General features: G+C 44.3%; 2 protein-coding genes across 7 annotated transcripts in view; both read right to left on the bottom strand.

Annotated features, from left to right (window-relative positions):
* Window positions 1–29: 29 nt before the first annotated feature.
* On the bottom strand, window positions 30–8,436 carry LOC118508045 (ras-related protein Rab-10-like). 4 transcript variants are annotated; one of them, XM_036047463.1, is made up of 5 exons: window positions 8,144–8,436; window positions 7,108–7,607; window positions 6,168–6,367; window positions 6,004–6,093; window positions 30–5,944 (listed from the first exon to the last, which is right to left on the bottom strand). In XM_036047463.1, exons 2-5 carry the CDS (start codon window positions 7,232–7,234, stop codon window positions 5,747–5,749), a joined length of 615 nt encoding a protein of 204 aa, XP_035903356.1. In that variant the 5' UTR covers window positions 7,235–7,607; window positions 8,144–8,436; the 3' UTR covers window positions 30–5,746. The 4 variants fall into 4 exon arrangements, with proteins under 4 accessions (XP_035903356.1, XP_035903367.1, XP_035903378.1 ...); XM_036047474.1 differs by lacking the exon at window positions 8,144–8,436 and adding an exon at window positions 7,990–8,133 and having other exon boundaries at window positions 5,747–5,944; XM_036047485.1 differs by lacking the exon at window positions 8,144–8,436 and adding an exon at window positions 7,957–8,104 and having other exon boundaries at window positions 5,747–5,944.
* Window positions 8,437–8,701: 265 nt separating this feature from the next.
* Window positions 8,702–14,822, bottom strand: part of LOC118507857 (obg-like ATPase 1) — a 56,561-nt gene continuing 50,440 nt past the window's right edge. For all 3 annotated transcript variants that reach the window (XM_036047041.1, XM_036047030.1, XM_036047018.1), the window contains one exon: window positions 8,702–9,712. In XM_036047041.1, coding sequence (XP_035902934.1) covers window positions 9,062–9,712 — 651 coding nt within the window. In that variant the 3' untranslated portion in view covers window positions 8,702–9,061. The remainder of the gene's footprint in view (window positions 9,713–14,822) is intronic.

The raw sequence follows: 14,822 nt of genomic DNA on the forward strand, positions 1-14,822 counted from the left end.
CACACACACACACATCTTACGATCACACATTTCTAACCAGATTTTGTAGATTTTTATTTGGTTTCGTTGAAATCATGTTTTCCTCTTTCCGCTCGTTTTCTAAATTTGGCATCACACGGTAGCAAAGTAACGGTTCGTGCATAAAACAATCATTATTACATATAGAACAATCATACAAGCTTGTATTAACTTCCTTCTCCTTTGCTTTTTTTTGGTTTGCACGCGTCTCACACTATCCTTTCTCTATTCCTGCACCATTTCCTGTACATCGTGTGTGTTATTATGAGATTTTTTTAAATTTTCCAATTAAAAAAGCAAAGGCAAGGCTTACGCGTTTGAGCAAAAGTATATTGGGATAGAGAAAAAGGATACACGTAGGACACGATTTTCCTGGTTACTTTTCTCGAGTCCATATCCATCTGCGCAAGCTCTGTTTCCGCCTTGTGTACTGATGATTGTGTTTGTCCGTCTCGATGAAGCGAACAAAGTTCGTTCTGCTAACCTTCTGATTACTGGCCTACTGGCAAGCGATTAATGATCGTTATCGCTCGTGGGGCGCATTTTATTTTGCTTTTTGCTGGCCTGGTTTAATTGTAATCATACACAAATGATTAAAGCACCGAACAAAAACGAACGTTTCTTTTGTCATACTTTCCATCAAAGGGACACATATATACAGTCCTTCACACAACTGTACTAACACCTCTTGTTTTTGAACATAAAAAAGAACTAAAAAAGATAGCTTAAATTGATGCTATAGATGTAAACTGATGTAAAACTGATGTAAAATTTCCCACATAACATAGAACATAACTATACGAAAATCTAAGGAAAATATTTTGCTCCCCTGTTGTAATCGTGCAAAAATTGATGCAGCTTAAGGCAATTTTTATTAATATTAATATATTTTTTAAGTAACTTTATTCCAAATTTTTGGCTGCCCCGCTTCATACTTTTATTTTTTAGAGTTGTTGAAATCGCATGTATGAGTTCAAATTGTTTAATAACTTAATGCATTTTTGGTAAGTTTTTCAAATAATGTATTTGTATTTAAAAAAAAAGCAATGCCTAAAAAGTAGTGCAACATATTGATAAGAAAAGCGAAAAATTGGCAAATATCGAACATACTTTACTTTTCACTAGTACAGCAACTCGGAAGCCAAGAGTAAACTCAACGCAGTCCGTTTTTTTCCAGAAAGGTAGCATGTTGGACAAAATATTGGAAAAATATAGCATCATTAATCGGCACTGTCAAAGTCGGTTAGGAACATTTCTTGACAAACAGCCACAGAAACGCTCCAAAACATGGCGGATCTAAAGGAAATTCGTTGAACCTTTTACCCCTTTGCATCACTATCAGAAGCACTGAGTATATGTATGAGTATGAGTAAATACTTTTTTTTTTTTTTTTTTATTCATAAAGAACGGCCTGGCCGTATTGCTAGTATGAGTAAATACTTTCGTGGGTGAATAGTATTAGTAAAAGTAAAACTTAAATGAGTATGTCAGTCTAGCAGTATTTGTAACATTAATACACCAGCTTTACATAAAGTTTCCAAATTTTCGGCAGCTCTGTAAAGCAATGTATGTCTGAAATTTGCCAACATTACGCCTCTCCTATTAATTTCTAAGATTGCCTATGGCTGTCACTTCTTCAACACAAATACACTATTTTAAAAAGTTATTAAAAATGCCTGGACTGCGATACCGAAAAAAGTAAAAATCAAAATATGGAAAAAATTCATGCCAAAAACTGTATGACAGGTAGCAAAAACACGTTTAGTAAATTAGTTCAAAAATAAATTGATGTTAAAAAAGGTTGTTTTAAGCTGCTTGTATTATTGCACGATTTTTAAAGCCATTACTATAGCAGAAAAAAATAGTTTCCCCTAAGTGTTCGTATAATTACGTTATATGGAGGAATTTTGCATGTGCAAAAATCATGTTTACGGGTTTAAGGGCTAGAACATCAATTTAAGCTATCTGTTCTATTTCTTTTTTTTAATTTTAAAACAAGAGCTGCCCGTATAGTTGTGTTAAGCACTGTATATTGGATATATTTTACAGGGTGGTGTACACATTCTCTTTCCTCCGGTCTCTGGCTCTATTAGCTATGTATTAGCCTGTTTTTTTTAAGTGTGTTTTGCAGTAGAAGACGATTATCATCATCCACAACGACGAGAAAAGGCAAATTTATTAACACGACACGGCAAAGCTAGGTTAAAACAATGGGTCACTGTGTAAGCAGCAAATCGGTTTTTCCTCCCATGTGAGGTTTCTTGAACACCTTTTTATCAACTCAAGGACGTCAAAAGCAGGAACCTATTTCAACCCCACCGAAATGGTTTTCTGGAGTCTATACGGCTTCTAAGTACTGATGTGCAAAGTGAGTCAGAATGGGTGAATGAGTTAAATCTTAGCAATGACTGAGATTATTCAAATCATCACTAAGAGTGATTTCACCTCACTTATGATTTAACTCTCCGTGCTGATTAACCGCTCACTCACTGCGTTTTAAATCACTCACTTCCTTTCAACTCACTGAGTTTAATAACGATCACATTAAATTCTTTTTATCCCAAACACAAATTGCATTGGCTGAAATCATTTTCCACTGAAACCACTGACCAGAGCTTCACGATGCGGCAAATCGTGGAGAAGAACACGGAGCAGCAGCTCCACTCTTACAATCTCTTCATTGATTTTAAAGCCGCATATGACGGCTTAGCCAGGGTAAAACTGTACGACGCAATGAGCTCTTTTGGAAGCCCGGCCAAGCTTACCAGGCTTGTAAGAATGACAAGGGCCAACATCACATGCCAGGTGAAGGTGGACCACCAAGGGCCTGCGCTAGGGAGAACTGGCTTGCCTGTCTCCTTTTCAACCTGGCGCTAGAGAGAGCCATCCGCGACTCGCAGGTGGAAACTTCGGGGACCATCTTCTATAAGTCAATCCAGAGTCCTGGCATAAGCTGAAGACATAGACCTCATTGGTTTGAGGCTCTCCTATGTAGCAGAAGCTTATCAAAGGATCGAGCGTGCGGCACAGAACCTCGGGTTGGAGATTAACGAGGCGAAAACCAAAATGATGGTGGCACCACCAGCGGCCCTGCTAACAAACACTAATTTACGCGAGGGGTGATGTACAGAGAGGTGACCGCACCTTCGAAGTCGTCCAAAACTTCACCTATCTGGGGTCAAAAGTCAGCCCACCGACAACAACATTGATGGTGAGTTACGCGCAAGGGTGCTGGCTGCCAACCGGTCATACTACAGCCTGAGGAAACTTCTCCACTCTAAATACCTGTCGCGACGGACGAAGCTGGGACTGTACAGAACTTTTATAGTCCCAGTACTCACATACGCCTCTGAGACATGGACTCTGTTCAAAACTGACGAAGCCCTATTAGCCGCGTTCGAGAGGTTGATACTCAGAGGCATTTCTGGATGGAGGAGACACTACAATGACGAGCTCTACGAGCTGAGCGACTATCTCACTATCCTGCAGCGCATTAGACTCGCCAAGTTCCGTTGGGTTGGTCATGTCATGAGAATGACACCGAACGACCCAGCCCGTTAAGTCCTTTTCAGACCGTCCACACGGACAGAGGAAGCGTGGTAGGCCCAAATTGAGATGGAGTGATGGCGTTGATGCGTCCGCCAGAACGGCCGGGATAACGGATTGGCAGACGACGGCACTAAACCGAGAGCGGTATCGAGGATTGCTGCAGAAGGCCAAGACCGCAAAGCGGTTGTAACGCCTGATAAGTAAGTAAGACTGAGTGTAAAACGTAGTGAGCGAAGTATGAACGCAGTGAGTCGTTTCTCGGTACGGAGAGTTAAATCATTCCTCGAGATTTAACTCTCAAAAAGGTGAGTGTAAGATTTAACTCACGATTCTAACTCAACTCACACTGACTTAATTCACGTTACTGAGTGATTTTAACCTCACCACTACAGTGTATTCCTTCGCCAAAATGCCTTTGTTTTGTGTGTGTGTGTTTTCCACTGTAGTAACATCAATGCTTTATTTTTCATAATCCTTTCGATATTTCACCCACCCCTCCGCTCACTTCTGCTCATTTCCTTCCCGGGCCCCCCGAGAAGAGGGAAGCAAAACATGCAAAACTCCTTCATTGCTTTTAATAACGTTAATGCGCGGATACGTATCCACCAGATTTCCGCACGGCAGCTAAAGAAAGCCTGTGAAGAAAAGGTGTGTGTGTGTGTGTGTGTGTGTGTGTTTGCTGTGGCTTAAAGCTACGGCCGTTTTTTGATTGGTTTTGATTACTTTCTGGTTGATTTTTGCGTGTGTATTTTTTCCTTTCGCTTTCAACTCGCGCCTCGCTTGTTTCGATTTTCTGTGTCAACCCCACATGCTTGCTTTTGCTAACGTAATTGCTTCCTTTCCGGTTCACTCGGTTCGTAAGTAGTACACCGGCACGCGCCAATAGCTCAACTAGCTTTCCACACGAACCACAATGGTAGAACGAAAAGTCGGCAAGCGAAGGAGGAAAGGAAGGAAATAAATTTGTTACACTAGTTACATTTTGCTAACATGCTAAACTGTAAAAAAAAAAACGAATTTGGGCGGGGGTGGGAGGAAAAACGCCGTATGATGTTAGGATAAAAATGTGTGTTGCTGCTTCAAATCGCCGTCAACGAAACAGTGGATTCAAAGAAAGATAAAACTCATAAACTGAAGTCCTCCTCCTCGCACTCCTCCACCCTCCCTAGGCTCGTCTTGCGACTAATTAAAACACAAAAGTGTGATCCTTCCTGCTTAGAACGAATTTGTTACTAACATTTCTGTGTGCCGCCTGCCTTTCCCTCCCTTAGTGTCATTTTGCTACCAACGTAATTATAAAGCTAAAGCGCAAGCGGGCGCGCGTCCGGGGGTTTGTTTGATTTTTGTTTTATCAATTCACATAAAAAAACCACTTATCTTTTTGCAGGTCGAGGTTTGGGGGTTGGGGGTGAAAAGTTTGGTGGGACGAAAAAGTATGGTATGACGATGGCAGAGACGTTTATTTGGGCGGGGGGGGGGGGGGGAGAGGGGAAGCTTGTTTCCCCCCGTTTATACACCAGCACAGAAGAGTAGAATGCTTGCTTGCTACCACGCGGTTTTGGTTTTGACGATGCTTCCACTACCAACACCCAACTACTCTTCCACTACTTTGTATCGATCCAGCGTTACGACGGGTTGTGTGTGTTTGTGTGCAACCATGCAAAGAGACATGTAGGAATCTCCCATAACGCATGGTAACGCCTACCCGTGTGTAAACGCTGCTTGATATTACTAAGCAATACTCGGAGAGCTACTTAGAGCGCTTCTTGGCTTTGTCCCTATCGCTAGCTGATCGTGTCTCTCTGTGTATGTGTGTGTGTGTGTGTGTGTGTTTTAAATGTGTGTATGCGAATGATAATTTCTTGCTCGTCTAACCCCCGCCTGTATCCCACTACCTAACTTATTATCTGCTACTAATTTCATCAGTTTGGCCCACTGTACATGTATGCGTGTGAGTGTGAGTGTGTGTGTGTGTGTGGGCCCGAAATCTTAAAACGCAACAAACAAACAAAAAAAAAACACGTAGATAAAAGCGAACGGCACCGAAACGCGAAACTAGCATCGCGAAATCCCAAAACCCAACCCAACCCGACCCACCCACCATCAACCTCCCGCAGTGTGTGCGGTGAGGATGGGGATGGACAGTACCCAACAGCCCGGGAAAAAGGTAGTAAGCACACTACGTACAGCAGGCTTTGTACGCGGGTAACCGCTCGCCGGTGCTTCGGTTTACCACCACCCGGTCCGGGTTGTCCGTCGTTTCCTTGCCGGCGATCTTGTCCAGTATTGCTTCGGCAAGCTCGCGGAACGCTAGTTCGATGTTGGTGTTCGCTTTCGCGGACGTTTCCATAAAGCGGATGTCATGTTCACGGGCAATCTGTGAAAGCAGCAATGATTTAAACATTCGTTCGATACAAAAAACGAGCTAATTCTTACATTTTCTCCCCGCTCTTTGCGCACCGCACGCTTGTCCGCCATGTCGCATTTGTTGCCCAGTATCATCTTTTCCACATCCTCGTTAGCGTGCTAGAGCGAAAGCGCAAAAGGGGATGGATTTTTCAGTAACACGCGCATGAAAACCATAAAAAACTTCCACCTACCTCGTCTATATTTCGCAACCATTTCACTATATTGTCAAAACTTTTCTCGTTCGTTATGTCGTACACGAGCATAATGCCCATCGCACCACGGTAGTAGGAGGTGGTGATCGTATGAAACCGTTCCTGGCCGGCCGTGTCCCATATTTGTAGCTTAATTTTCTTGCCCCGCAGCTCAATCGTTTTGATTTTGAAATCAATGCCTGGAAAAAAAGAATGCAAAATGGAGAATAAAAAAAATAAATTATAAAGTAAGGTAGAAAAATTGTAACTTATTCTTCTCCCAGCACGATTATTCATAATTTTACCACCTGCTGAGCTAGCTGACAGGTGTTAATAGGAAATGTTTGCCTAATTCTTTGACCGACTAACGTGACAGTCACCGCCTGTGTTAGATAATGTTCCCGGTACGGTATGGAAAATGAATTTGCAAGCATCCAAATGCACCGGAGCAATGGATGCGGTTTGGACAGGAACAACCGTCTTCTTTCCTGGCCCAACGACCTCTTATAGGTCATGCCTGCCATATTTTTGGTTATAGGGGAACGGCCCAGGTGGAATTTAAACCCCGGTTCTGCCGTGTGAAGCCCGGTGCCTCTGTCGCCTCTACTACATTACATTAAAAAACCCGCCACAAACCGTGTGACGACTACACGCGGAAAGAATATTATCTAATCGATGCTGAAACGGCTTACTGACTGAAGACATCAATTTCCGATAATCGAATCGAGGGTGCGCTCGTACAAGCGACCGGTGGTGTACCGCTTGTTGTAGGGTACATGGGGAAGGGGATTAAATCAATTTTATTTTGCAGGGCTTTAACTCCCATTGGCTTCCGTTGGCAAAATTTCTCAACCGCTGGCACGCCACGCCGAGGAAAGAAAAAAAAAACACGGTGCAATCTAGAAGCTAGGAAACGGATTAGTGCGATAATATCACTCACCGATCGTGGAGATAAAGGTGGACGTAAATGCATCGTCGGAAAAGCGGAACAGGATGCAGGTTTTCCCCACGCCGGAATCACCGATCAGCAGCAGCTTGAACAGCAGATCGTACGTTTTCTTGGCCATCGTAAGTGGCTGTGCTGGTTACACTCGGTCGGTGCCGAACTTGTTGCTTTGCTGCGAGTTGCTGGGCGTTGGGCCTTCGCGTGTGTGTGTGTTGGTTGGGTGGTAAATTTGATTACTATCGTTTGAAGCGGGGTTTGGCGGTTGATTGAAGCGGTGGAGTCGTTGGGTCGTGCACGCACGCAGCCTTTGCTTATAAAAGCACGTATATCCTTTCCCCAAGCGCGTTGTGATGGTGTTCGTGAATCTGTATGTGTTAAGGTTGGTTCGTTGTTTCTATTCACAGCTCCGAAAAAAACAACACAAAACAAACACCGCTATGGGGAATTTTAGCTTTCCCGGGAGGATTAACACGCCTTTCGAACTCGTTTCGTCACTGGGAAGTAGATAACGAGAAAGGAAAAATTTTAATTTCTGGACGATAATACTTACACACACACACGCGCGCACACCCGGGCACGGTGTAAATGATTTAATTGAGTGATGGAATATGGGTTTCACTAATAACCGTAACAAACGGAACACGGTTCAGCGGTGGTGCTGATGGGTTTTACATCAGCGGCTATCAAATAAAGGATCGCACAGGTTCAATGGGGCACACAACTTGTTGTGAGCGCTTTTTTTTCTTTTGCTCGGCTCTCTTCCGCTTGATGCTTTACAGGCCCCAAAAAAAAAAACGGAGCCTCCAGGGTGGACTGTTTCTTTAACCAAAGCAAAACACGCACACTTGTCCAAAAAGGACCACCCGAACGCGGTACCATCCATTGCCGTTTGCTGCTGCTGCTGCTCGCCAACAAACGGCGGACTAATGTGCGTGCTGGTATCGTAACTATATTTGTCGATGCTCTAATGTGATCTTTCGGCTGTGCCTTTGGCCTGTGGGTGGGCCCATCATCGTCGTTGACCACTTGCCTGCTGTTAATTGGTTATGCTGCGGGCGTGAAAACAAAACTCGTGAATCACACGGGCACTTCTGACGTGAGGGGGTGTTTTTTTTTTTTCTTTTTAGGGTGGCGGCCGCTCAAACTTTTCCTACACTTTTGCTCTGCTGCCTTGCTTGCTTGGATTGTGCCTCTCTCTGTTATCTTGTGATTTGCTTGTCCGAGAAGTGACTTTTTGCTGCTTTTTTCTTCGTTGTTTTTTTGCTTTCCCTTCTGCTGCTGTATGGCTGGGTAACTGGTTCAGCCGTGGCCACACCGTGCACTGGGCAAAACATCACGCCCGGTTGACAGTTCGCTTTTGACAGTCGAGCTGATTTGACAGCTGGGCCGTGCACGGTGGACGCGATTCAAATGCACTGTTGGCCGTTGCGAAGGTGGAAATTAATTTTAGCATTTCGCTTTTTTGTTTCCTTTAAATCGTTGCTAGTTATAACTTTCTTCATTATATTGCTATAAAAAAAATTAAATTATTATTGTGCCGTAACAGCTTCGCAAAGCTTTTGTTTGTTTATGTTAGCCGTTTAGAAGCTGTTCGATAATAAACGCGTTTATTTTCCGGACTCAATTTGTTGTTAGTTGCTTACTGTTTTCGGAGATACGAATTATTCCATGCTTTGCGCTCAAAATTTATTAAACCGATAAATAAGACCATGGCTCTTCACGCGCTATCCATCGTTGCTTCAGCTTTTTTTTAGTTTTTCCTTCATCAGCCGCGTCGCGACAGTGTTACACAAGCTGTACGAAAATCTCAAACGTGTTGGGTTTTGCTGCAAGGTGCGCGCACTACGTTCACCAATTAATAGCTGAGCTGGGGCAGAAACAGGTGTGCATAGAATATCATGTTGATGTAGAGCAGTGCGACGATGATGGTGGTGACCGCCTGACGATATCACTTCTTCTTCGCATCCTTCAGTCCCGCGCCGGCATTAAACTTGAAGAAGATGATATCACCATCCTCAACGACGTAGTTACGACCCTGCTGCCGATACTTGCCGGCGGCCTTTGCCGCCGCCTCGCTGCCCTCCTCCTTAAAGTCAGCGTAATGCATCACCTCCGCCATGATGAAACCCTTCTCAAAGTCGGTATGGATGCGGCCGGCCGCCTGCGGCGCTTTCGTTGCCTTCTGGATCGTCCACGCCTTCACCTCGTCCGGGCCGGCCGTGAAGAAGTATTCGAGCTGGAGCGCCTTGTAGCCGGTGGTGATAATTTTGTCCAGCACCGAACCACACTTGTGCTCCTCCTCGTACGCTTTGCGGTCCGCGTCCGTTTCCAGCTCGGCCAGCTGATGCTCGTACGCGCCGGAAAACGGGATGATCGGTGCGCCCGGATCGTTCTTGTCGACCCACTCCTTAATCTTCGGCAGCCACTTGTTCTTCTTCCGGATAAAGTCCTTGTCGGACAGGTTCACCAGATAGATGCACGGTTTGGAGGTGAGGAAGAGATATTTGTTCAGCACCTCGATGTCGTGTGCGCTCCAGTCGGCGAATCGGATGTGTTTCTTTTCCTCCGTCAGCACGTCCTTGATTTTCAGCAGTGTTTCCTAAGAGCGATGGAAGAGTCAGCATTAATAAGGTTCATTTGTGTGTGATTGGAAGCAAAAAACAAGTCACGGTCGTGCTACGTCGTTTGTCAAACTAATATTCCGGCTATTCCCAAAAAAGATTTAACAGTCTGGGTCGTCCAGCATCATTCTCACGATATTACTAGAATAGAGGGAGTTTGTGGAGCATGGCAAGTCTTGAATATTCTTCTAGAGGATATTCTTGAATATTCTGGCTTAAAAAAACTTAACGGGCTGGGCCGTCCCTCATGCACACGTTATAATTAGAAACTTGGAGAGCTTGGAGCCTGACCGATCTAGGAATGTTTTGCCGAATATCCTCTCGAAAATCCCGGCATAAAGAAAACGTAGCTACCTAACTAGGATAATGAAGTGAGTAGAGCCTGACTATTGTGAAAGTGAAGTAAGTGGAGCTTGACAAGACTCATAATATTCTGCTGAATATCCACTCGAACACAACTTGGAGAACTGAGCCTGGCAAGTCTCTTAATATTCAGCTGAATATTCTTCTCGAGCACGACTAAGACGAATATATCAGTTTTGGACATAGCCCATGTCTCCTTAGGCGTATGTGAGTACTGGAACTACGAATGTTCTATTTTTAGTTCGCTTCGCCAAGACTCCGTATACTATCGCTCTAATCGTTGATAGGTTATTGAGGTTAGTAGATGCATAAATGGATGATTAATTACATTCAATCTCACACTCACGCTCACCACAGCCGCCCTTAAAAAAAAAGCCAAGAAAGGCAGTCATATTTACATGGCATGATGATAAATGGTTTTAGAGCATGGAAAGTGTGCATCCAACCACTTGGATGGAAAAAGCACCTCTTGTCAGAATGAATGGGCGGCTGGTGGCTCCTTTATACACACAAACCAATTCTATACACCATTCGTATCCTCAACATAAAAGACCGTCGGAATCGCATAACACACACACACACACACACACCCAACACACTTCTACACACTTTGTCAACGGCTTGTTAATCAGATAATAGATGTTGGCCAAACAAGCTAATAGATGAAGCTTGATCGAATTGAATGATTATCCATCCCTAATGGAACGCATTTTAACGCTTTACTTCCAAAACGGCCCACGCTTAGCAGGTGGTCCTCCCTCGGGACAGGGAAAAGCGTTTCTTTTTCTTTGCTCTATTAGCGGATAGCGGAAAATGTAGCGATAGGGTGGATCATCATCCAACGGTGAACCCCCCAACATCGAAGGGATGATCGAAGAAAGGAAAAAAACCCCGGACAATCAAATCAATAGAGTCTGATGAAATGATTAATCTCTTTTTCCCATCTCGCGCTGTGCGGTGTACTTCCACGATTGTGCGTATGTGCTTTATACAGCACACACTCTAGCCTTTCCCCTTTATCTATCACGTGCCATCATCATCCAGCGACATTTCGATTCAAATTTGAGTGATTTCCTATATTGCACCCTGCTCTTCCCCAAAAAACACAGAGCACTTCCCCAAAAAACACAGTCCACCCCCATTGGTGTGTGTCCTCCGTCGATTCATATTGGGGGAAAGCTTTCTAGCTTTGGGGTTGTTACCTCGAGAAAGGCCACACGCCAAGTGGCTTTTTCTTTCATCCATTGTGTGTCCGCTTGTATGCGTTTTTCTTCTTCTTGGGGGTTGCGGTTACAATCAATCCTTCCGACGGATGTTTAGGTCAATTATAGTTACTTTATGGCAGTGACAAGGCTGGTTCTCTTTTGGTTCGTCGCGCGCTGCTGCCCGTGAATAACCCCAAAAAACACGATTAAATTCAATTGAGCACATTGAACGATGCATAATTAATCATTATTGAAGTGAATTGCTTTGTTTGTTTGCTGTTGGGGTACATGCATGGACTGTGCATGATAAATTTTACGCCTAGAGGGGATGATGATTGTTTTATGGAGTAGTTGCATAAGCGAGCCTAACTTGTGGAGGCTTTATTCCCATCAGCGGTGGATTCAAATTTGAGGAGATCTGGGGTGTGAATGAGCCTGAAGATGAGTTTCGGGCATCTTGTGGGTACACCTTACACGCGAAGGACCTTCGGACGATTCTTCTTCTTCCTTGGCACTACAACCTCGAGAGGTCTAGGCCTGCCGTTTCTGGCTTTCTGTGACTTGATTTTACCCGTAGCAAAGTAGTCAGCCCTACGTACGGGGAGGCGGACTGGATGGGATTTGAACCCCGGTCCTGCCGTGTAAAGATCGGCGCCGTTATCGCCCGGCCACCGGACCGCCCTGACGATTAGTTCTCTTCAATTATACAATTATATATTAAGTTTGACAGATGAGGTTTCTTGGATGAGGAGGTTTCTACGGCTAAGAGGCCTTTTGGTAGTTAAGGTGATTTGATTGATCCCTAACACCCTTTCGTCTTCTTTGACTACGAGATGTCTTAGTCTATTGGAAGGCAAAGCTCTCTTAGACGAAGGGATGTTTTAAAAAGATGATAAGCATCTTGTGAGATAGAGTCGCTGAAATGTCAATGCTTGTATGACCACCCACTCCAGCTACTTGTTTGTAGAAAAATAGGCACAATTTCTGATAGCTTATTCTTCGTACACCCACTAATTAGATCTTCGTCATGCGATTACTATTGATGCAGCAACATTCTTATCATATCTTTAATTATTTAAAAACTGTAACTAAACCCTTAACTAAGCCTTCTGGCCCTTCCTTGGTTTGATTTTACCCGTAAGTGGATAGGCAATCCCATACGTGGAAACTTCGGGGACCATCTTCTATAAGTCAATCCAGAGTCCTGGCATACGCTGATGACATATACATCATTTGCTTTGAGACTCCCCTATGTAGTAGAAGAGCTCTCCTATAAACGATGGTGATACCACCAGCGGCCCTGCTAACAACAGACACTGATATACGCAGGGGTGATGTATAGATAGGTGACCACATTTTTGAAGTCGTCCAAAACTTCACCTATCTGGGGTCAAACGTCAGCACCGACAACAAGTTACGCGTAAGGGTGCTGGCGTCATACTACAGCCTGAGGAAACTTTTCCACTCTAAATACCTGTCGCGACGGATGAAGCTGGGACTGTGTAGAATATTTTTAATCCAAACGCTCAAATACGCCTCTGAGACATGGACTCTGTCCGAAACGGACGCCAAACCCTCTTAGCCGCGTTCGAGAGGAAGAAGCTCAAAAGCATTTTTGGCCCCGTAGGTGTGGAAGGATAATGGAGGAGCCGCTACAATGATGAGCTCTACGAGCTGTACGGTGATCTCACCATTATGCATGCGATTTAGACTCGCCAAGTTCCGTTGGGTTGGTCATGTCATGAGAATGACACCGGACGACCCAGCCCGTAAAGTCCTTTTCAGACCGTCCACACGGACAGAGAAGGCGTGGTAGGTCCAAGTTGAGATGAAGTGATGGCGTTGATGCGTCCGCCAGAACGGCCGGGATAACGGATTGGCAGACGACGGCGCTAAACCGTGAGCGGTATCGAGGATTGTTGCAGCATGCCAATACCGCGGAACGGTTGTAGCGTCGGATAAGTAAGTAAGCATGGATTGGCAATTCTAGCGTAACGGTCTAGTATGGATTTGATCTCCCGGTCCTGTCAACGCCGGTGACCACCAATGCCAAGATTCAATAATATACAAGGTAATAGGCGCTTTTGAAATGCCAGTAAATATCACAACTTCAGGTGAGAATACCAACCAACAAAGCTGTTGGTGGTCAACTATCGGATTTCCCCAAGGGGTGATGTATAGAGACGACAACTTTGCAGTCTTTGAAATCTCTACCCTGCCTTAAGTCAAAAGACAGCACGAATACTAACATAGATAATGTCCAACGATACTGGCTGCCAACCAGTATTACTGAAGCCTGAGGTAAATTATCCTCATAAACCATATCTTTCGCGATGGATTAAGTTGAGACTATGAGAAACATTTATAACATCACAGAACTCGCGTAACGCTAAACGGAGTCTAACTCTCATAACGCATCTCAAGAGTCATTTGCTTCCTTTTGAACTTAAAGCTAGTAGGTATCCAATTAGAATTACTCAAACTGGCTATTTCAACACAAATAATTTTCTTTTAACTTCGCTCTTTAAGGTGACACTTTGAACATACAAAAGTATGACAAATGAAACTAAATGCAATTGAAATCATTCTTGCCGACGGAAAGCATACAACACGACACAAAAAAGCGGATACATTTCAACGATCGAAAAACGTTTCATTGATCATTCCAACATTGTCTCGTAGGTTGGCTCCGATGATGACCTTCTTCTACAAACGCTTAAAATCGTGTCGTTCGTCACGAGAAAGAAAAAGGAACCACATCGGACAATAAGCAGCAGCATGTCGACCTGTCGATTCATTCATGCCGAAATCAATGAAACGATACATGAATGTTCTCCTGTTTCGTTTCATTCTCCCTTTCGCGCTCCCTCACAAACTGATTGTTAATAGATTTAGATGCTCTTTAACCACCACCGCCGTACACATGTTATTAGCCGATGCTATGGGTGCGGTTCGGTAAGACGCTTGTTGCCTTTGGATTTGCATGCGTCGAATGACAAGTAATAGGGTGGGATAGGGGAGCCAACGAAAAAAAAGAGAAGATAAATGGTTGAGTGATTCTAAATTTAATTTACACCCCAAAAAACCGATACCCTCTCTCGGTTGGCTTCCTCCTTTGTTCGGTGAGCCGCTCCTAGATCGAACAAATAACTCCGAACGATCGATACAATCGATATCGCTATGCAATACCGCCGCCTTCTAGATGCTGTGATACGGAGAGGGAACACGCAATCAACTGGGCGGCCGGTTGAGTGGGAGGAAGTCAAGAGGTGTTCGGTGTGTCGGGGTGTGAAACATTAAATTAATCGTTACAGGTGGTCCAATCGTGAACTTTGATCCCATGGCCGCGAGCAATAGTGCAGTATAACAAGCGATATTGAGAGGAAGTATCGTACGATTGAAGCCTCCCAACAGTATTGCAGGAAGCGTAAATTGGGGTCCGCGACGAGCGAAATGATTGATGAATGAAAAGGTATCAGAGACGCTGCCCCGATGGCTTTCTCAGCGGGTGCGAATGGCG

This window comes from Anopheles stephensi, chromosome X, assembly GCF_013141755.1.
Source record: "Anopheles stephensi strain Indian chromosome X, UCI_ANSTEP_V1.0, whole genome shotgun sequence".
In the NCBI taxonomy this organism is placed as follows: domain Eukaryota; kingdom Metazoa; phylum Arthropoda; class Insecta; order Diptera; family Culicidae; genus Anopheles; species Anopheles stephensi.